Genomic DNA, 22,048 nt, shown 5'->3' on the forward strand with positions numbered 1-22,048 from the left:
ATACCGTGCTTCTTCCTCCTCCCTTTCCCCACAGCACATACACTCGTGCTTAACAGAGTTTCCCTCTTTCCCCCCCTCTTTTTATCCCCTCAAATCAGGCAAAAATTGAAGTCGGCTGTAACGGCCGGTGCCGTAAAGCGAGGCGCGGGCGGTGCGACAGTTGGGAAGGCCCTCTCGCTGGCGGCGAGCGAAGATGGCGGCGGGGGAGGTGAAGTCGGTGCTGTTCGTGTGCCTGGGTGAGCGAGGCGAGGGGAGAGGGGAGGCGGGCCTTCTCCCGTCGCTCTTCGGTCAGGGGCACCGGGCGAGGGTGTGAGGAGCGCGGTAGGGCGGGGGCCGCTGCTTGGGGAGCGGTGCTGGCTGGTGGGGCTGCGGGCAGGCCCGCCCCGGTGGCCGCAGGCCGAGGGTGGCTCTGCCTTCCCGGGGTGGGGCGGAGCGGTGGCCGAGAAGGGAGGCAGAAAGCAGTATCCACGTCTCTTCCTATCTTTGTGATAAGTCGGAGTAATCAATACGAAAGGACACCTGAAATCCAGTATCAATATAGGCGGAGGTTGTCTGTGGGGGAGAGCGGCTCCTCAGTACGCATAAACCGCTCACGGGCATAAACCTCTCAAGGGCAGGCCTGAGGGTGGTCGTCAGTAGCTTTCTGAAACGGGCTGCCCGGTCCTGAGCTCCAGAGTAGCAAAGGGGGAAGGAGGACCCGCCAGCCGAGGTCCTTGCCCATCCGGGCCGGTGCCTCTTGGAGGCGGCTGTCTGTCCGAGCTCCCGGCAGGAACAGGGGCGAGGAAACCGTGACAGGAACGACTGGCGTCAATGGAGCGGCCTCTGTAAGAAGAGGGGAAAGATATTAGGACTCTTAAGTAAGGAAGGGAACCTGGTGAAAGGTGGAGGTGAGTTTGATCTATGAAATTATGGCCACCGTGAAAATGAATGAAAAGAATAAGACTTTTTTTGAAGGGCTACTTAGATGAAGAACTAGGAAACATTCTAATTTTTGTTTTTTTTTAAAGAGAAGATATTCTGTGTGTTTAAGTTGTGAATCTTATGCCACACGAAGTCATGGAAAACAGATCCCCCCAGATAAATGGGATCAGAAAGGGTTTGGGTGCTCTCTTGAAGCTTAAGACAACTTATTACTGATAAACAAGGTGATCTTCTGCATGTTCACAACCAACATATTGCTAACCTAACCTGACTACATGGATTACAGGGCTATGCCTCATTTTGTACATGCTTTCTCTAAACATCTGCTTCTGCTCCCTTTTGGGAATAGCAAGGTAGATGGCTCTTTGCTGTGATCTAGGAGGGCTTTTAATGTTATCTGCTTCCTAGCCTTTATAATCTTACCTGTGTGCTCAGAGTTGATCCTTGTGAATCCCTGGCCTTTTGCCAGTTTTGTTACAAAACCATTGGTTAATATGTTGTTGGTTTGTTGGTTTTTTTGCTATCTGCTTTTCTGTTGTAACAGGAGAAATGCAGATTAATTGAATAGCAAAACAAGAGTTTAGTTCTGTGAAATATGTTCTGATGTTTACCTTAGAGTAAAATCAGCCCCTAATACTAATTTAGGGAAAACACTCTTTAGTAAGGGATTATCAGTTGGCATATGTTTGGGAGCCAGTAGCCTAGACAAAATTTTTGTATAAAAACACCTAACTAATATGCATCCTTCTTTCCAAACACGGTATTCTAAAGGCATTAGCAATCTTTACAAAATGATTCATACATATGGGTTTGAAGCCCATGATGGTGATTTGCACTCTAGTAAGTTCTTAATCAAGTTGAGTCTCTGTGGAACTGTTCTAGTGGAAGATAATATAATAATTTAGGTATGGAGTGAAATTATTAATACTAAGCTTGAGGAAAGGGTGAACACGTCAGGACCAATATAAATGGGATGGATTTTTAAAAATGTTTTAAATACCTTTTAACTTTCTCCTGTGCTACTGGGTTATAAAAAAGTAGTCATAATGGTATGTGACATGGGCTGAGGCCAGTGGTATGGGGTTCAACAAGGCCAAGTACCGGGTCCCGCACTTGGGTCACAACAACCCCATGCAGCACTACAGGCTTGGGGAAGAGTGGCTGGAGAGCTGCCCAGCAGAAAAGGACCTGGGGGTGTTGGTCAACAGCTGGCTGAACATGAGCCAGCAGTGTGCCCAGGTGGCCAAGAAAGCCAACAGCATCCTGGCCTGTATCAGGAACAGTGTGGTGAGCAGGATTAGGGAAGTGATCATCACGCTGTACTCAGCACTGGTGAGGCTGTGCCTTGAGTACTGTTTCCAGTTTGGAGCCCCTCAGTGCACATTGAGGTGCTGGAGTGGGTCCAGAGAAGGGCAATGAAGCTGGTGAGGGGTCTGGAGAACAAGTCTTATGAGGAGCTGGGGTTGTTAAGCCTGGAGAAAAGGAGGCTGAGGGGAGATTTTGGAGCTCTCTACAACTGCCTAAAAGGAGGCTGTAGTGTGAGGTGGGTGTCAGCCTTTTTTCCCAGGTAACAAGCAATAGGACAAGAAGAAATGGCCTCAAGTTGTACCAGGGGAGGTTCAGATTGGATATTAGGAAAAATTTTTACATTGAAAGTATTGGAACAGGCTGCCCAGGGAAGTGGTTGAGTCACCATCCTTGGAGGTATTTAAAAGACAGGTAGACGTAATACTTAGAGATATGGTTTAGTGATGGTTTGTAGTGTTTTTAGTGGTAGGTTGATGGTTGGACTCAGTGATCTTAAAGGTCCCTTCCAACCTAGGCGATTCTATGATTCTACTTGACAGGAAAAGCACTTCTTTTTTCCAGTCAAATATATACTCTTTCAGTTAAGTTTTAAAGGCAACTTGTTTCTTCTTCCTGCTTGAAGTTTGCAAATTTATTTTTGTTAGTCTTGAAGAGTGATACTAATGCCTTAATAGATTTTTTTTCTCCTAAATTTTATTAGAAATAGTACCTATGGTTATTGCTGAAAAGAGTACTAAACAGATTTCTAGAATGTTTGTCTGTAGTATTCTGTGCTGGTTAATGACACACGTTAAATCTGAAGTTTGCTGCATTCAGTGAGAGCTAATCCCCAGAAAGACAAGCCTTCCTGAAAAATTACATTTTCTTTCTACATTATTTTGGAAGAAACCTATTACTGAAATATCTGTTGACTGTGTTCTTTGGTTGTGATAAGGAGATATTCATCACACAACAAAATACAATCTAGTTAATGTGCATCACTACGTTAATGAGAAGGGTTTCTCATCACTGAGAAATAAATGAAGCACACAGGAACATATGCAATTATAGTATATGAAAAGGCACTGGGAAAGAATTTTTTTTTAAGGCAAAGAAATAATTAAAACTGGAGGTGAACCAAAATGCAGTTTGCTCTTTTTGCTCTTATGTAGCTCATCTAATTAATGGTAGAGCTCCAGAAATGAGCTGCTTATGATGCTGCGTTACATAAATCAGCCTCTTTGTCTCTGATGACTTCTCCACTGTAACATAACAAGCTGCATAGGCATCTTGGATCAGGCACTGGCCTACTGAGCTCCTCCATGTGTGGAGGAACAGCTGTAAGGCTAGGTGCATTATATGCATTATAGGCATTTAGATATAGCCAGATACAAGGTTTCATGGGACAAAATGCTGCAGAATGGAAAAGCAGTAGGTTGGATGAGACATTGAAGAAGTCATGGAAAACAGCTGCTGTAATGAGGGTTCTTAAAAAGCTGACAAAAAGAAATAATGCTTTTTTTTTTGATGAAGAAGAGCATGTTAGATACATGTAAGGAAAATACCTTTCTTCTGTGCAACATTGGTAAGATAGCTGTAAAAATACAGTGCCTTATTTAAACTGTGTTTCAGAATGATGCAGAAGTACTAGAGAGTTGAAAGCACAATTGTAAAAGTGATCTTGGAATTGGAAAACAAGATTAAGATGTATGCAGTCCTTGTGTAGACATCCCCATTTAGATATCTTGAGCCAAAACTGAGTTCTGCTTAGATGTGTGTGTGTGTATATATATATATATACAGGCACACATATGCTAATAGTTCAGTTTCTGCGACAAATCCCACTGAGTGTTGGTAGTAGGGGAGATGTATGGAAGAAAGATGATGTCATTTAGGTAGCTGTATACTTAGGTGTTTATCTGAAAGAGTTTAAGTATTAAGTGATCAATTAAGTGAAATCGATTGTGAATGAAAGGGCCAAGGAATTTGAACTAAAATCAGAGCCCTTACAAAGCTAATGGAATGTTTAGTGTGACAAGATAGCCTTAACTGGGCAGAACTAGGAATCATGATGACATTCAGACAGACAGGAATTTGAGTACAGAATGGAATAGGATGACCAGTAAGTTTTGAACACTTGCTTATGAAGGGGACCTGATGGATGATGCAAATGATACTGGGAAGCAGTATTACAGTTACTCCAGTGAACTGACTATGCGTGGAAACATAAGTAGAATTAAAAGCAGCTTTTAAACGTGAGAGAGTGAACTCTTGTAAAACTTGTGTTACAGACAGCAGACAGAAAAACAAAGGAAGAGAAAAGCATCTCTTTGCATTTGGGGAAGGTCTGAAGGAGTTGGAGAGATGAGTAAGGAATAACGAAGATACAGAAATGATTGAGAGAATAGATTATTAGATCAGCAGTACTTAGAGATGAGCTATGGACCTGAGCATGAAATGGATTCAAGTTGTCTTTCCTGTCAGTAGAAGCAATGCTTCCATTTCTATATGGAAATGGGTCAAAGATTACTGCGCTGACTGGAGTAAAAACTCAAAAAGCTAAGCATTGTCTTGGATAATTGTCAGTGGAGTCTTTGTCCCTAGAAATGAGTGAGAAAGCATGATTCCATGGAAGTGATCAACAAATCATTCCAGTACTGATTCTGTGATTGAAATTTAAGGCTCTTATGATCATATTTGGAGATGTTTGTAGGATTTATTTCAATGAACAGACTGTCTAGTTTTCTGTGACTGAAAATGTCACTACAGCTTAAAGAGCTTGAAATGTGAAAAATGAAGGGAGAAGGTGGAGATTCAGAGCACTTAATATTGTTGTCGTCTACATAAAAAGAGCATGATCGGTCAGATACACAACAAAGGAGAAAGGAATATTAGAGGAGGATAAGTAACAAAGATAGGTGTAGATAACATTTTAGGAATATATGGTTCAAGTCAAAGGAGGAAGGTAACCTCCCTATGAATCTTTTTGTGAGATTCCACCCTTCGTTCCCCTGTCAATCCATAACTTAGGAAATGCTGTGCATCTGAGAGGAAAGTCAATGAAGCCTGGAGAGACAAATGTGGGATGTAAAACTGGATATGAAATGGATAGAATTTATAGTGGGGAAGGCATGATGACCAGAAGACAAGGGCTGAAGTTTGCATGTGTCAGTGAGATGAGGGGCTTTACATTATGGTAACAGTCGCAAGGAGTAGCATGGCTAAACAGAATTGGTTAGGGTGAAAATAATATTGCAGAGTGTGTGGAGAAAAGAGCTTCTATTAAGTCAGTTCTGGGATTCTGTCTGTAGTCCCCAAGAATAGATTTGATGGTGATTGCAGTTCCGTAATAGTGTTAATGCCTCCGGTAATATCTGGGATGTGTCATCATGGAAGACATTAATTTTTAAGTCACAAGCTAGGTTACGGTTTGTTTCAAAAAGAATATAGCTGCAATTTCTAGTCATTGCTAGAAGCGGTAATTAATATAGTCAAAGATGGTATTTATGGCTTTTATTTTAAGTAGTGAGCAGGTTATAGAAGAGTGAAAATTTGGGAAAAGTCATGCAATCCAGGTAAAGCAGAAGGTTAAATAGAAGAAGGCCATGAAGGATTTATTTCAAAAGTACCATTTTGAAATTCTGGGAGCTAGTTGATTAATTAGTAGGACCAAAAGTGTTAATCATTGGTTATAACTGAAATTTTGAGTATAGTAATGAAACTTACTGTTCGTGCACAATGGCGTGGGATCATTCATATGTAGGAAGAGTATTGGACAGGAAGAAGTGGATGGCCTCAATAGCTGATGTAATGGAAACAGAATTTAATAGTTTAGAAAGAAGACTTAAAGGTCACCTGTGTGAAACAACAGAGAAAGAGGGGGAATGGAAAAATTAGAAGCGGGGGATTATGATCACAAATTTGATACTCATGAAGGAGTGAAATGTGATTGTGGAAGTTATTTAAGGTTATTTTCCAAAGAGCTAAGTAAATATTTCAGACTTGTTTTTTTTCTTTTATAAAACAAATTGGTAAAATCTTTTGTTGCAGTGTAGTCTGTGGTTTTATTTGTCAGTATTCAAGAAAAATAAATTCAAATTAGAACAAGTGCAGAGTCAGCTTAACTGGAGTGATTAAGGGTCAGTTAATTTCATGAGGAGACTGAGAGCTTGGTTTGTTTAGTTTAGCACAGCTGAGCTTAACAAGGGTTCTGTTGAAGGAAAGAAAGGTTTTTAAGATAGAAAGTGATGTTAACCAAGATCAGAGGAGCATAAGCTTCCAAGAGTAAATATTAAGTGGGAATTGGAAGGTTTTAGTCTACTGAAGGAAATAAGTATCTGAATAGCCTTTTGAGACGGATTATACTTTTTAAAAGAGAACTTGATGTGTTTGTAAGAGAAGTGGTGCTGTGTATGCCTGCAACATCAAAGGATTGGGCTCATTGATTATAAAGGCTCTTTTCTTGGTATGCTACCATTTCCGTCTGTTTCCTATTAAAGTTATATTGTTTAATGCTTAACTCACTCAATTAAAGGTGAGATTAACTTTCTAATTTATTATCATATTCTGTAACATTGCTATAATGAGTAATTAATAACCTCTTTTCTCACTTTATAAATAAAACTAACTTTTTCCTGTTTTATTTTTATTCCAAGACTGATTTACTGTCTCTGCTTGGAATAAACTAGTTCAAACAAAGTTTTCAAAAAATTTGGAACAATTATTTTCCTGGGGTGTTTTTTGAGCTTGTGTAATTAATTTGATTTTGGGGGTTTTAGAATTGGTATCTGGAAGCTGTTCTTGATGAGGGTTCAGTTTGACTTGCAGTGACTTCACTTCAGCAGTCAGAAATATTTCTACTACAGGTTGTTCAGCCATTTGGTTCCGTAGTGGTGGTGTCTGTGTTTTGGAAGTGTCCAAAAATTTTTGTTAACAGGTAGATAGTAATGTAAATGCTTCAGGCAAATATTCATGATTCTCCAGTAAAACATTAGTTGAAATTTGCCAGTGTGTAGGAAGATTTGAAGATACAGATTTTTGGCTGCCATATAGATTCTGCAGTTTTTCCTGGTCTTCTGTGATCACAGATTGTTTGTGCAGGAGAAGAAAAGAGCGATGTGCTTACACAATATTCCTCCTATTTATTTTAATAAATTCTATCTTATCATGTAATGATATGCATTTCAAGAGACTGATAGACAGTATAGAATCATAGAATAATTTAGGTGGGAAGGAACCTTCAAAGATCATCTAGTCCAACCGCCCTGCCATGGGCAGAGACATCCCAACCTGTCCTTGAACACTCACAGTGATGGGGCAACTTCCCTGAGCAACCTGTTCAAGTGTCTCACCACCCTCATTGTAAAAAAAAAAAATTCTTCCTTATGTCCAATATAAATCTACTCTCTTTTAATTTCAAACCATTGCCCCTTGTCACTACAGCACCCGTTATATATAGAAAGGCTGCAGTAAGATGTTCCTGGTCCTTTTCTCCAGGCTGCACAACCCCAGTTCTCATTCAGAGGTGTTCCATGCTTCTGATCATCTTTGTTGCCCTCCTCTGGAAGTGCTCCAGAGGTCTATGTCTTTCTTGTCCCAGATCTGGACACAGTACTCCAGGTAGGGTCTTGAGAGTGGAGAAAAGGGGCAGAATCACCTCCCTCGACCTGGTGGCCACACTTTTTTTGATGCAGCCCAGGATACAGTTGTCTTTCTGGGCTGCAAGCGCACATTGTTGGCTCATATCCAGTTTTTTACCCACTTGGGTTACCCCCAAGTCCTTCTTGGCAGGGCTGCTCTCAGTCCCTTCATCCCCCAGGCTGTGTTGATACTGGAGATTGTCCCAACCCAGGTGGAGGACTTTGAATTTCCACCCTTGCAGAATCTCTTGGGTTATAATAACATCAGCAAGCTGCGTTTTACCTAAGTAAATAAAAATCTTTAATCTGATCTGTGCTGACAAATCGACAGAATTATTGATTTGTTTGTTTTTAATCATCTGAAATTTCACTTTAATCTCCTGTTTCTGTAGGAAACATTTGTCGCTCTCCAATAGCTGAAGCAGTTTTTAGAAAACTTGTAACTGATGAAAAACTTGAAAATAAGGTAAGCTATTTATTTCTTCTCCTGCCTAAGAAATAACTGTTTCATAGCCAGTTTGTAGAAATACAGGCAGTAAGAAAGGAAATATAAAAATACAAATTTGTTTTTCCTGTAGTGGAGGATAGACAGTGCAGCGACATCTACCTATGAAATAGGAAGCCCTCCTGACTATCGAGGACAGACTTGCATGAAGAAGCATGGCATTACCATGAATCATATTGCCAGGCAGGTACTGTACTTTAATTTTCTTTAAATGTGTGTATGTATTTGTTTTGTTGTTACAGTGGATGACAGACAGTGCTGCTGTTTCAGACTGGAACGTGGGGCGCTCCCCAGATGCAAGGGCTTTAAGCTGTCTAAGAGATCATGGCATTGAGACAGCACATAAAGCACGGCAGGTAGAAGAGAGTATATTTTCTTTCTTATTCATACCCATGCTTTGTTTACCCCCAACCATTGCAATCGCAGAAATAATTTGACAAATGCATGGTTAAGCATCAAGTAATAAATACTATATGCAGTTTTTCAAAGGACTCCAAAGTGGCCTAACTCTTCTAATTGAGGTTAGTAAGTTTCTTGTTACTAAGCTTCATTAGAAGTAGAACTAGGAAGCATTGGAGCAGTTTCTGTGTTATAGAAAAATCCTGCCTTCAAATGTTTAGTATTTGGGGCATTTTTCTGGAAGATACTCTAGTAATCGGTGATGCTTCTTTCAGCAAGGAACTGTAATACCTGTTCACCCATCTCAAAAAGCTTCTGGTCTTGCATGAAGATCTTTTAAAAAATTTAGAGCACTAAATAATTACAAAGGCACTCAAACCTAAGATTAGTAGCAGGGTTGGTGGCAACTTCATAGAAAAATGTAACCTTGGAGCATTCTGAAGTCAAAGAAAGGTTTGTCACTTAGTAAAATCCTCTTAAGTTTTACCAAAACTCATCTCAGTTTTCAGTAAAAAAGGACATTTATTTCCATGCTGTTTTCCAGAGAGATCAGAAATAAATGTGTCTGCATCTATTTAAATCATTCAGACACTCAAATAAATGCACATAACTTACTTCAGTTAAATATTCTCTGGATACAAGATATTCCTTTAGGGCTTGACCTCTACTTAGCCAGAGTTTATGCCACTAGTTCTTGTACTGACAAAAAGATCAAGTAGTCTTGTTATTATCTTCCATTTCTGTTCCCTTCAGAATTTTACTAGACCTTACTGAGGTCATACTTACTTTCTTCACTTTCAAAAACTGCATATTTAGTTTTTTAACTTTTTAAAATAAATTCCCTCAATTACTCAATTGCCCTCTGCTGACCTCTCCTGATGCTAATCTCTGTTACATAATAAGACAAACAGGATTGAGCACAACATCGTTTCAGCTTTTCAATGTTTTACTAGTAGAATAATTACTAGGAAAAGCATGTTATAATCTTTTCCTGTTACAAGTTCTGGATTTACTATTTATTAGTGCTTACAAACAGCATTATTTATCATTATGCAACCTAAATGGTACGGAAACTAATCAGTCAGTGTTTCGGTCACAGTAGTGTAACATGTCTGTATTCTTAAAAGCCAAGCCTTGGAAACTTGAGAACTGTGCTTGGCTATTACTAGAGTGGTTTATGAGCAGTTAAACTAAAGCAAAACATCCAAAACCAGTTGATCCTCTGCCTTGAAACAAATCTATGTATCTTCCTTTGGCAGAGGGGGAATGAAAACACTTTAATGAAGACATATGCTTATACGTTCTGACAAATGAAGAGATTTTTTTAAAGCAGAAGACCCTAAAATGTTACATATACAGGAAGAGAAAATTAACAAGAATGAGACAATAAAATGAAAGTCTCACAGGATGAAAATTTGTCTAAAATATCCCAGTACTGTGGACCTGATATGGGCTCATGGTACTTTTGGAAAGAGAGGGACTCAGTAGTGTAGAATAGGACTTTTCAGAGTGGTCAGGTTAGTACAAGTGGAAGTGTATTTGTTTCATTATTAGAGACAAACTCAAGGATAGAATTTTGTGTATGACTTGTTTCAGAGCAGATTAAGAAAGATTTAATACAGAAGCTGCAGAAATAGAGAGGAGGGATTTGTCTTCTGTTGCCTTTGAAATACTGTCATAAGATGACTACCTCATGCAATTATCCTCTTCTCTCCTGTGGAAAACTGTTACCCACCCAGTGAAAGGCACTTTCTTTCATGTAATTTTGTGCATAATTATGATAATCATGGATTGCATCTTTTTTTATTCAAAACTGACAAAATGCTACAGGAATGATTTATGTAAAAGAGAATGTTAAATTGGTTACATCCTACCATCATATACAGTGATTGTTTAAGTGAATTTTAAGTGAAAAGTGAAGTATAAAAATAAATGTATGTATTTATATATAAAACATTAACATTTTAGTTGATGATAGGTTGCTGTATGTTTATGCACCAATTGAAATTCCATACGCTCTTAGTCTTCATGCACAAAACAGATAGCTATTAATCAGTTTCACTTTTATTCATGCTGAGGCCAGAATTTCTGTATGACTCATACTGTGCATTTGCCTTAAATATGAAATTGAGATTAGAGGAAGGTTGTATTAAACACTGTTTCACAGCTGGATAAATTTGAAGTCTACTGTCTCTTTTTCATTTTTAGATAGAGAAAAGGAGATTTCCCTTCTGTAAACAAAAGGAAATGTTTAACAAATAAATTGGAATGATGGTGATGTGTTTTATCCATTTTTAATAAAGACATCTCCATGTCTTTAATAATGATTATATGCATTTTAATTTAAAGTTATTTTTGTCTGTGTAGTTCCATCCAAAGCTGACTACTTGAGCTCTCCATTACTTTTATGTCACCAGTTTCTTCCCCCCAAAATACTAGTTTTCATAGTTTTGAGGAATATCTTCTGTTCACTGGAGTTTGCTCAATTAGGCTTTTTGTATCTGATATTACTGTAGCACTTAAGAGCAGAAGCCAACCAGCAATCTTGTTTTTTAGGGCTGCATTTCCAACTGTTAGTGCTAGTTCATAGGGTAATAACTGTCAAGTTGTCAAGTATACAGAGAGAGTGGGAAGTGTGACAGGTGTGTTTTACTTCTCACTGGTTTTTATTTTATTCTTGCGTATGTCTGTACTACAAAGAAATCTATGCCCACATCTTTTCATAGGGGCCAGTGTTTTGCTGTGTAGAGCAGTGAGAAGCAGCCTGTGGAGGTACTGCTTAGAGTTGCCAGGAAAACAGAGTTATTTCTACTGCAAAAATATTTTCATAGGTCAAAGGCACTGCATGAATACACCAAATATTTTTACAGTGAAAATAAACAAGTCTGCATTTGTTTTCACCGTTAACCGTTTCTTTTCAAATGCTTTCCCCACCCACCTTCAATTCTCCTTGTATAGAATGTTTCATTTATGGCTTTAGTCTCTTGATAATTTCTGTAGGTCTTTTCTTACTCCTTGTTATGGGAACTTAATGAACATCTAATTGCTGTTTGCACAAAAAATAAGTGGGTTTTTTTTTTTTGCTATCTAAAACTTTTTTAATATGTAATTTTTTTTTACGAGTTAAAACTCTGACTTATAGGATAATGTGGTTTGCTGTTTTGTCTGTTCATTTGCTTACTCATTTCTCTAGCCCATACCTCCCAGAGACCCCTGCCAGAAAAAGCTGTTCTGAATGAACTTCCCAAGTTCCTTGGTTATGATACTACACCTAAGACTACGCGTGAAATGTAGTCTTAATGTGAACTCATTATAGATTTTATTCCATTTTTTCATCCTCATTATGGACACTTGGTTCAGCTATTTTATACTTGCATACTGTGCACTGAGGGCATGGCCTGGGAAGATTTTACCCTAAGATAAGGCTTAAATGTAAATTAAAATGTAATTATACTGGTAAAAATCTGCAGCCATCCTTATTCCAATACAGATGACATTAGTACTGAAGTTAGTGTTTTATCTGCAATGTTTGCCTGACTGACTGAACTCAGATCTCTGAATGAAGTTAATAATTGTGCTTAGGAGTCAGTAAGCTACAGGAAAGAAAAGGAAGAGAGGAAGAGATGGTATGATGGTAGGAAAATGTACAATAGATCCTAGGTTTTTTTCCACATCATACCATAAATTTTGTGAACTTACATGGTCTAAAACACTGTGCATGCATTTGTCGTTTAAGAGATTATAACTCATACCATCATACTTCAGCTTTAAATTTTATTTGGTATCTTTTTCTGTGTAGTGACAATTTTCTAGATTGGAATCATTGCAAGAGATTCCAGGATACCTACATATTTGTTTTCCTATCAATAAAGTAATTTGTCTACATTTTTATTGCATGGTTTCCATGACTGGAAACCTGCCTTAACTTTAGTAATTGGAAAGCATTAGAATTTTGTAATGATGTTCTAAGTTGATGCCTGAGATGTTTAAAAAAAAAAAAAAAGAAGAAAGGTATTGGTAAAATAGCTAACTTCGGGGGTTTTTTGTGGAAAACTTGCAGAAATTGATAAATAATCATGGCAAAGTATATTTAAAATGCCCTAAGTTATTGTAAAAGTTGAAGAAGGTACACGGTTTTATTCTTTCCACCTGTTTTAATAAATCAGAACTACAAAATGTGAAAATACTTTTTTTTTCCTCTTTCTATAAATCAAACATAGTAGGCTGAAGCATGTATTTTTAATTCTAGGTTACTAAGGAGGATTTCCAGACCTTTGATTATATACTTTGTATGGATGAGAGCAATCTAAGGTAACGTATGAAGAAATGGAACAAATTGATATGGATTACTTGTAGTGATGTCTCACAAGTCACTTTGAAGACAAATGTCATGTTTTATTGCTTAGCTTGTCTTGGGTTTTTTTGTTTCAGGGGTTTTTTTTGTATATGTGTGTGAATGATATCCTACTAGATGGATTCTTCACTTCTGAGTTTAATGAGCTAGAACTCAATGGTTAATTTGTGTGATACATGCCACTCCAGGATTAAAGACATGGCAGTTTAGTATGCTTTGTGCTATAAACGTGCAGCCAGTGCCGGTATAGTTAAGAATGAGGATGTACTTTCTTCATTGAAGTGATCTGTTTTTCTAATTGCATGGGATCTAAAAGACACTGTGTAAACTTGGAAGATTAGCTATGGTGTGGAGTTTTTTGTTGTTTTTTTTTTTTTTTCTTTTTTAATACAAATGGACTGAGCTCTTTAATAAGTAAAGTTGTTAGCTGGGAAAAATCTTGTTTGTTACTGTTAGCCATGTTCTAATTAATTGCGTCTTTGAGACAATTTATGCTTTACAAAATATTTGGTGAAGTATCTGCTTAATGTGAAAATTTGGATATCACTACCAAAATTTATATTTAATTGCATACATATTGATGATTGGGATTAAGGGGCTGAGCTTTAATAAACTGCAAATGTCAAAGGGCTTGTAAGGACTATTGTAAAGTTATTTAAAAAAAAAAAACACCAAAACCAACAACAAAAAACCTCAGAACGCTCCAACCAACAACAAAACAGAACCTAAATAAAACCCTGTTAGCATCATATAAAGATTTTTAGAAGCAGCACTACTTAACTGAAATAAGTATCATTTTGTTGAATTTTCTGGAATGTGTTGAATGACATCTCTTACACAGCCTGCATGAATGAAGGGTATATAACACTTGGCTTGATTGCAGCATGTCGGGCAAAGACATGACTAAGCTTACTTCTATTTTCACTTCAATTCTTAAATGGAAACTTACTTATGTATTAGCATTATCTGTGATATGAGCTGCAAAGCAGAAGAATTGTCACATCTATAATAGGGATATTGCTACTGCTATACTTAAGTTTCATCTTAAACTTGCACCCAATTTAGCCATTTCCCCTGGGAACACCTATTTGTAGCACTAGGAGGGCAAGCTGATTCCAGGTGGTGATGGAGTGCCTGTCATATTGGAAAAGGAAGATTTGGGACATCCCTTTTCCTTAGTACAAGAACCACCTGGCCCCCTCCTGCTCCTTAACTGCTATGCCAGGAGCCTTGAAGAAAATGATTAGACTTTTGTTAGCAATTAAAGGCTAGAGAACTTATTGCAAATCTGTAAACTTAAGCAATAACTTCTTAGTTGAAAGAGGATTCCTGATTTTCCTTCAAGGAAAAACAGTGTTGTGGTGTCACTGCTATTTCTAAGCTATCTGAAATTAATTTCTTAATCAGAATTAATACATAATTAAAATTTAATTTCTTAAAACTGATTATGCTTATGACTGTAAGTACTTACAGTCATTTTTTTTTTTAATGCCGCTCAATGAAAATGATGATTTGGTATACAGGTGTGTAATATCAAAAGAATTTACTATGTTCTCGCTGTTCAGCACTGTGAAAATCATGGTACTGAAATGCTTTTAAATCTGAAGATGGTGAGAAGTACATTTTAACTGCTTTTGGGATAATGGATGGCCATTTGTAAGTAGATGGGGAAAATACCATCTCAAAACCCAGTATTGTTTTATCAATGGGAGGCAATGTAGAAGAAAGAGGATGTGGCGACTGATGAAATGTTGTAGTATGTCAAAGGGAGGACACACAATAAGAAACAAAATAAAACAAGCAGTAGCGTAAAGACTCCACCGAATTAATTGAGTCCACACGTGTATTATTTTCCTGTTCTCTAGAAACAGTCATGAGCATCTCATGCTGATGCCAAAAATGTTCTGAAGAAAAATTCATGGGAAAACTTCATTTTCTTTTTTACAGAGATCTGAAAAGGAAAGGCAACCAAGTTAAAGACTGCAAGGCCAAAATTGAACTACTTGGAAGTTACGATCCGCAGAAACAACTTATCATTGAAGATCCATACTATGTATGTGTAAGAAATTCTTTGGGTTGCTTGATTAAAAGTTGTGTATGCGTAGTATAGAATCTTTCCTGACCCCACAGTTGATGTGACATATAATCTGATGTTATACAAAGATAAGTGCAAACATATTTTTCTGAAAATGACTTAACAAAACAACATAAATTATTGGAATAGGGAAGGAAAATATGTCTTTATGCTTATAACAATTATTTAAATTTAAATTATGCAATGCAGCTGTATTTTCAGTATTGGGTAAAGCCCTGGTTGGTCATCCTCCTTGCAAAGAGGGTGTAATCAGGAAAGATAGAGACCAAGACATGGACAGAGATGGTCAAAGAAATTGAATAATGTCAGCTGAGAGCAATCAGTTAGATTAAGATTCTTCAGTTTAGGAAAGAAGTGGATGAAAATACAGTGGGGTTCTGTAAAATCTTGATATCATGGGAAAAGGTAAAAAAAGAATTACTGTTCCTAACCCAAGAAGTTGAGAAGATCAAATGGCATTAGTGGGAAGTGGGTTGAAAACAAAAAAACTTACTTTTTTTTCCCGCACAGTGCTTCAGTAAACTGTGAAACTCAACGTGACAGGTTACTGTGAATGTAAATACTTGTAAGGGCTCAAAAAGAGCATGGAAGATGTACGTGAAGGAAAGTACATACAGGACTCTTGAGTACAAAGTCACAGTTTTCGACTGTGGAAATTCCTGAGCTGCAGGTAGTCCATATTAGGGAGAAACATGCAAAAACTATCACCAAGTATTTGTACTGTTCTTACTCTTCCCTAATGTCAGTCATTTGCCATTACTTGCAGTAGGAAATTACTTTGCAAAAATGTTTTGTTTGACCAATATTGCTATTCTTACATTCTTTTTCCTCTGTTCTTTTCTAGGGAAATGAAAAGGACTTTGAAACTGTTTACGAGCAGTGTGTTAGATGCTGTAAAGCATTTTTGGAGAAGCCTCATTAATGCTTCATGATTTTATTTCTAAAAGAAAATAATTACCTTCTCCTGAAATATGTAAGGCTTACTTGATTCAAGTATTTAAATTGTAAACTTACTCCTTAATAGGTTCAAAACTTTTTCAGTTTAATTTTATGTTTTAGCTTTTCTGTCATCTAATTAAAATATATAGAAATCTATTCTATGGATTAGATGATCAACCATTTTGTCACACATCCATGTAATAATAAAGTACATCATTCAGAATAAATTTATCTGTGAACTTTTCCAGTGCTTTCTCGCAAGCACTGCTAGATGTAACATCTTGCTGCTTTATGTGCTACACTAACTAAACTGAGGTCTTCTCATTGTGCACTTAGTGAGTTAACTTAAATCAATTTTCAGTGGGAGCCTGTGAGAGAATAGTTCATGTATGATAACTTGAGTGTGTCATCCTGGTGTCGTTAGACAGCCTTTGGACTGAAGCTGTTTCCTGTTGAGCCTGCTGGGCTCCCTGACAGGCATTGCTCTTAGTGCTATTTCAAAGCTTAAACAAGCAAAACGTGTGTCATCAGGATCCTGAGAAAATGTGTTTTTATTTCACTTTAAATGCTCAATAATTCAAAGAAGAAATATTTTTTTTCTAGTAGCTTTTTATACTAATTAAGATGGACTTGATTCAGAAATAGGGATTGATGTTAGTAGGATTTCTCTGGCTGGTCTTCCTGTGGTCTTGTGGTCAGTTCCTAGCATACGGATACAAGTCCCTGTAACACAGCACTTTGAGGACAAAACAGGTCATCTTAAAAGCCTAATTGTGAAACGTTCATTTTGTATCTCATAGTAGTAACATGCTCAAATTCATGCAATATAATCAATGCAAAATTTGCTATAATCCCAGTTGCTGTGTGGATTTCAGACAGTATTTTTAGATTTACTCAGGAGAATGGATGGCCTGTCAAAAGTGTTCTCTGAGAGGATAGTTCAACCTGAAGTCAGTCCATCTGTAAGACGATACAAAGTTAACAGAAGGCCAGTGAAAGTTCTGCTCTTGGACAAAAATTTAATGCTTTGTAAAATCCATGCCTGTTTTTTCTGAACATCCTTTCATTTCTGCCTTAGGTGATGTCAGTGGAAGTGATACCATGATAATTTTCCTATTTTGAGTAATACTGACATTGGTATGAGCTAGCATTACCACATTATCTGTAAAATCTCATTTATTTAGTCTTGGTTTTGCCTCTGCCTTCCAAACTAGTAGAGTAGTCCCTGTATTTGTTACCCACTCTCCCTTCTGGGAGAGGGGTGCATTTGGATAGAGGATCCCGTTTTTCCTAGGAAGGGAGGAATCCTGGTGTGACTCTGTGTGTGCTGCAGGCTGCGCAACAGGAATTAAGTCTCCTGGGACTCTTGTTGTAGGACAGCTGTGTTAGTGTTAGTGAGGTTTCTGGTTTGTGCTAAATTTCAAGCAGACATAAAACTTAAGAACCTGCTTACAAAAAGGCAAGTGGTAGATGGAACACTTGAATAGAGAAATCAGGATCTTTGTGCATTATTGCTTTACCAATAGTTTTGACTTTTAAAGAACAAGCGGGGAATTTGCAAGTTAATGGCTGTTTCACTTCAGGGACAAAGAGTAACAAATATAATATTTCGGGTCAGATCAAGCACTGATTCTGGAAAAAATTGTCTTCCATTTCTTTTATGAATCCTTTGACAAAATAAATGAGGGAAAATGAGGGGCAGTTAGGGACAAACCATCTTAAATGTGGTTTTATGCACTAACCTCAGAAGTGTAAGTATTTAGGCATAATCTAATGTTATTCTGTGCCAAAATGACCATTTAAAATATTGCAGTGGAAGTAAAATAACTCAGAAGATTGAGAATGTGATGGTTTGTGCTTTCTCATTCATGGCTGAGTAGGAATTGAATCCATAGTTTCCTATTTATTAAAGTTAAGATGTAAAAGTCTTAAATCTTTATCTTCGAGCTGCTGGGGTAACAGAAAGGAGATAAAAGGGTATGGTTGTTTACCTTGACTAGGCTTAGGAATCTTCCTCGAAAGTGATACTAAGTCAAAACTATTTGTGTTAAATTAAGTTCAGATTTTAAGAGTTTTAAGATTTAAAAGTTTCAGCCTTGAGGTACATTTTCAGCAAGTAATCTATTGTCTAAATAATTAACCAGTTCTACTAGGAGGAAAAAGCAGATTGATTAATTAACAGGTTTCTTTTGGAAGGAGGGAAAGGAGAGCACCATGGTACTTTAAAAGAATTTGTAGAATAGAAGAATACAGAACAGGAATTGCCTTCAGGAAGGACCATTGCATGGTACCGTTCTTTGGGCTCCAAGAGAAACAGTGAACATAGGATTAATACACAAGTCGTGTGTCATACAGATGACTAAGCTCTTAAAGGTTTAAAATACCACCCATGAAAAATGGTAATGTTGAATGAAAAAATACAGACCTGACTCCTCCTTCCCTCTCCCGTTCCACTGCTTGTTTTAGTTCAGGTAGTAAGCTTATACATAAGATTAAATTAAAAAAAAAAAACAAACTGCTATAGTCTAGTTGTGTCATCTGTTGAAGCATGCTAACTTGTGCTAAATCTAGAGAAAACTTCCATGGGGTTAATTTATTTATATCCATTTATTACGTCATTAAATAAATTCCTATTTTCTATTTACAAGGAAGTTTTGTAGAAAGTTTTTATCTCACCAGATTTCAGGTGTCCTACTACAAAAAAAGAAAGATTTATGCTGATTTAAACTCCCATGTTAAGTAATTCTGTGATCTGATTTCAGTCGGTGGAACCACAGGGAAGCACAGAGTTTCACCCAAGTTTACTGCAGGTGAGCAGATAAGTGAATCCTGGAGTAGCAGATTCCTTAAACTACCAGTTTTTCAGTATGCATACTTCCATTGAGATATGAAACTTTAGCATTTAGTGATCCCTGAAAGCAAATACAAAATATATACTTCTCCCTTACTAAATACAGCCATGTTCTAGGATGGGATTTTGTGCTTCTGCCATTTTTTTCCTTTTTTTTTTTTTTTCTTTTAAAGAGCTAGATGCTGAAGGCTCTCTAAGTGTGAATTTCAGGAATCCCAGCTCCTAGCTATTTCTCAGGGTGGGGAGGGGTGTATTTACTCTTGTTTTTATATTTTATTATTTGAATTGAGGATAAAATGGAAGCTTAATGCCAGTATTAAGATAAAAGTACCTGAGCTTCATCTCCAGATCACACATAAAAATTTTCTTCATGTTTGAGCCATTTTATTATGACAACTGGATTTAATATCTGATTTAAGAAAGAAAGGGAAATATGTGTCAAGTCTTCTTGAGCAAGTGTTCAGTGACTCCTTAAAAATTTTACAATACTGAAATGATTTTCACTGAATTTCACTGAATTTCTAGAGTTGGAAGGGACCATAGAGATCATCTAGTCCAACTCCCCTGCTGAAGCAGGATTGCCTAGAGCTAGAGCATGTTACTCAGGACTGCATCCAGGCGGGTTTTGAAAATCTCCAAAGAAGGGGACTCCACAACCTCCCTGGGCAGCCTGTTCCAGGGTTCCGTCACCCTCACCGTGAAGAAGTTTCTCCTCATATTTGAGTGGAACCTCTTATGTTCCAACTTGTGCCCGTTGCCCCTCGTCCTCTCAGTGGGAACCACTGAAAAGAGTCTGGCTCCCTCCTCCTTCAACCCTCCCTTGAGATACTTGTAGGCGTTGATAAGGTCTCCCCTCAGCCTTCTCTTCTCCAGACTAAAGAGTCCCAGCTCTCTCAGTCTCTCCTCATAAGGGAGATGCTCCAATCCTTGAATCATCTTTGTAGCCCTACGCTGGACTCTTTCTAGTAGTTCCCTGTCCCTCTTGAACTGGGGAGCCCAGAACTGGACACAGTACTCCAGTTGTGGCCTCACCAGTGCAGAGTAGAGGGGGAGAATGACTTCCCTTGACCTGCTGGCTACACTCTTCCCTATACAACCCAAGATACCATTGGCCTTCCTGGCCGCAAGAGCACACTGTTTACTCATTGCCATTTTACTGTCCACCAGGACCCCTAGATCTTTCTCTTCAGTAGTTGCCTCTAGCGGGTCCACCCCTAACCTGTATTGGTGCCTGACATTCTTCTTCCCCAGGTGCAGGACCCTACACTTTTCCCTGTTGAACCTCATGAGGTTCTTCTTTGCCCAGCCCTCCAGCCTGTCCAAGTCTCGCTGGATGGCAGCACAGCCCTCCGGGGTGTCAGCCACTCCTCCCAGTTTGGTATCATCAGCAAACTTGCTGAGGATACACTCTGTCCCCTCGTCCAGGTCACTGATGAATATATTAAACAGCACGGGTCCAAGTATTGACCCCTGGGGGACTCCACTGGTTACAGGCTTCCAACTTGAACCTGCTCCATTAATAATTACCCTTTGGGTCCTGTCACACAGCCAGTTCTCAATCCACCTCACTGTCCCCTCATCCAGCCCATACTGCCTCAGTTTCCCAATGAGGATGTTATGGGAGACAGTGTCAAAAGCCTTGCTGAAGTCAAGGTAGATGACATCTGCTGCCCTCCCCTCATCCAACCAACCGGTTATGGCATCATAGAAGGCTATCAGATTGGTCATACATGATTTACCCTTGGTAAACCCGTGTTGCCCACTTCCAATAACCCCCCACTCTTCAACTTGTTTGGAGATGACATCTAGTATGAGTCTCTCCATCACCTTCCCAGGGACAGAGGTGAGACTAACTGGTCTGTAGTTCCCAGGGTCCTCCTTCTTGCCCTTTTTGAAGACTGGAGTGATGTTGGCCTTCCTCCAGTCCTCAGGCACCTCTCCTGTTCTCCACGACTTCTCAAAGATGATCGAGAGTGGTCCAGCGATAACGTCTGCCAGCTCCCTCAGCACTCGTGGGTGCAACCCATCAGGCCCCATGGACTTATGAATGTCCAGTTTGGCCAAGTGGTCCTGAACCTGGCCCTCCTCTACTAGAGGAAAAATTTCCTCTCTCCATACCATCCCCCTTGCCTCTAAGGCCACAGATTCATGAGGGGCAGTCCTAACAGTGAAGACTGAAGAAAAGAAGGCATTCAGCAACTCTGCTTTCTCTGTGTCTTCCACTACTAGGGTGCCCACCTCATCCATCAGTGGGCCCACATTATCCCTAACCTTTCTCTTGCTGTTAACATACTGAAAAAACCCCTTTTTGTTATTGTTAATATTGGTGGCCAAGATGAGCTCCACTTGAGCCTTGGCCCTTCTAATTTTCCCCCTGCATATCCTCACCGCTTCATGGTATTTCTCCTTATCTGCCAGGCCCTTTTTCCAAAGATTATAAGCCTTCTTTTTGTTCCTGAGTTCCAGCCGAAGCTCTCTATTTAGCCAGGCTGGTCTTCTTCCCTTCCTGCTTGATTTTAGGGACTTGGGAATAGCTTTATCTTGCGCCTTTAAGAGTGCCTCCTTGAAGAATGACCAGCTTTCCTGGGCACCCTTGCCCTCGAGGACCATCTCCCAAGGGACACCCCCAATCATGCTCCTGAAGAGGCCAAAGTCTGCCCTTCGGAAGTCCAGGGTGGCAGTCCTGCTGGCCCCCCGCCTTGCTTCAGTGAGAATTGAAAATTTTATCATTTCATGATCACTTTGTCCAAGACGGCCTCCAACGTTTACATCCCCCACAAGACCTTCCGAGTTAACTATCAGCAGGTCCAGTAGGGCACTTTCCCTGGTCGGTTCCCTCACCAGCTGCGTTAGGAAGTTGTCTTCCACGCATTCCAAGAATCTCCAGGACTGTTGCCTCTCTGCTGTGTTATATTGCCAGCAGATATCAGGGAAATTGAAGTCCCCCATGAGTACAAGGGAGAGTGATCGTGAGGCTTCTGTCACCTGCCTATAGAATACTTCATCAGTCTTTATATCCTGGTTTGGGGGTCTATAACAAACTCCCACCACAATGTCT

The 22,048-nt window shown here is 38.9% G+C and overlaps 1 protein-coding gene across 2 annotated transcripts; it reads left to right on the forward strand.

Annotated features, from left to right (window-relative positions):
• Nucleotides 1-42: 42 nt before the first annotated feature.
• ACP1 (acid phosphatase 1, soluble) lies at nt 43-18,658 on the forward strand. Of its 2 annotated transcripts, none has more exons than XM_014948935.1 (6): nt 43-236; nt 8,240-8,313; nt 8,595-8,708; nt 13,001-13,062; nt 15,053-15,158; nt 16,045-18,658. In XM_014948935.1, exons 1-6 carry the CDS (start codon nt 194-196, stop codon nt 16,120-16,122), a joined length of 477 nt encoding a protein of 158 aa, XP_014804421.1. In that variant the 5' UTR covers nt 43-193; the 3' UTR covers nt 16,123-18,658. The 2 variants fall into 2 exon arrangements, with proteins under 2 accessions (XP_014804421.1, XP_014804419.1); XM_014948933.1 differs by lacking the exon at nt 8,595-8,708 and adding an exon at nt 8,426-8,539 and having other exon boundaries at nt 61-236.
• The last annotated feature ends 3,390 nt before the right edge of the window (nt 18,659-22,048 follow it).

Source organism: Calidris pugnax, unplaced genomic scaffold (genome assembly GCF_001431845.1).
Source record: "Calidris pugnax isolate Ruff unplaced genomic scaffold, ASM143184v1 scaffold141, whole genome shotgun sequence".
Taxonomy (NCBI): Eukaryota; Metazoa; Chordata; class Aves; order Charadriiformes; family Scolopacidae; genus Calidris; species Calidris pugnax.

Coding starts and splice junctions, on each gene's coding strand:
- ACP1 (XM_014948935.1), top strand. CDS start 194: ATGGCGGCGGGGGAGGTGAAGTCGGTGCTGTTCGTGTGCCTGG. Junction 237..8,239: donor GGTGCTGTTCGTGTGCCTGG/GTGAGCGAGGCG, acceptor CTGTTTCTGTAG/GAAACATTTGTCGCTCTCCA. Junction 8,314..8,594: donor ATGAAAAACTTGAAAATAAG/GTAAGCTATTTA, acceptor TTGTTGTTACAG/TGGATGACAGACAGTGCTGC.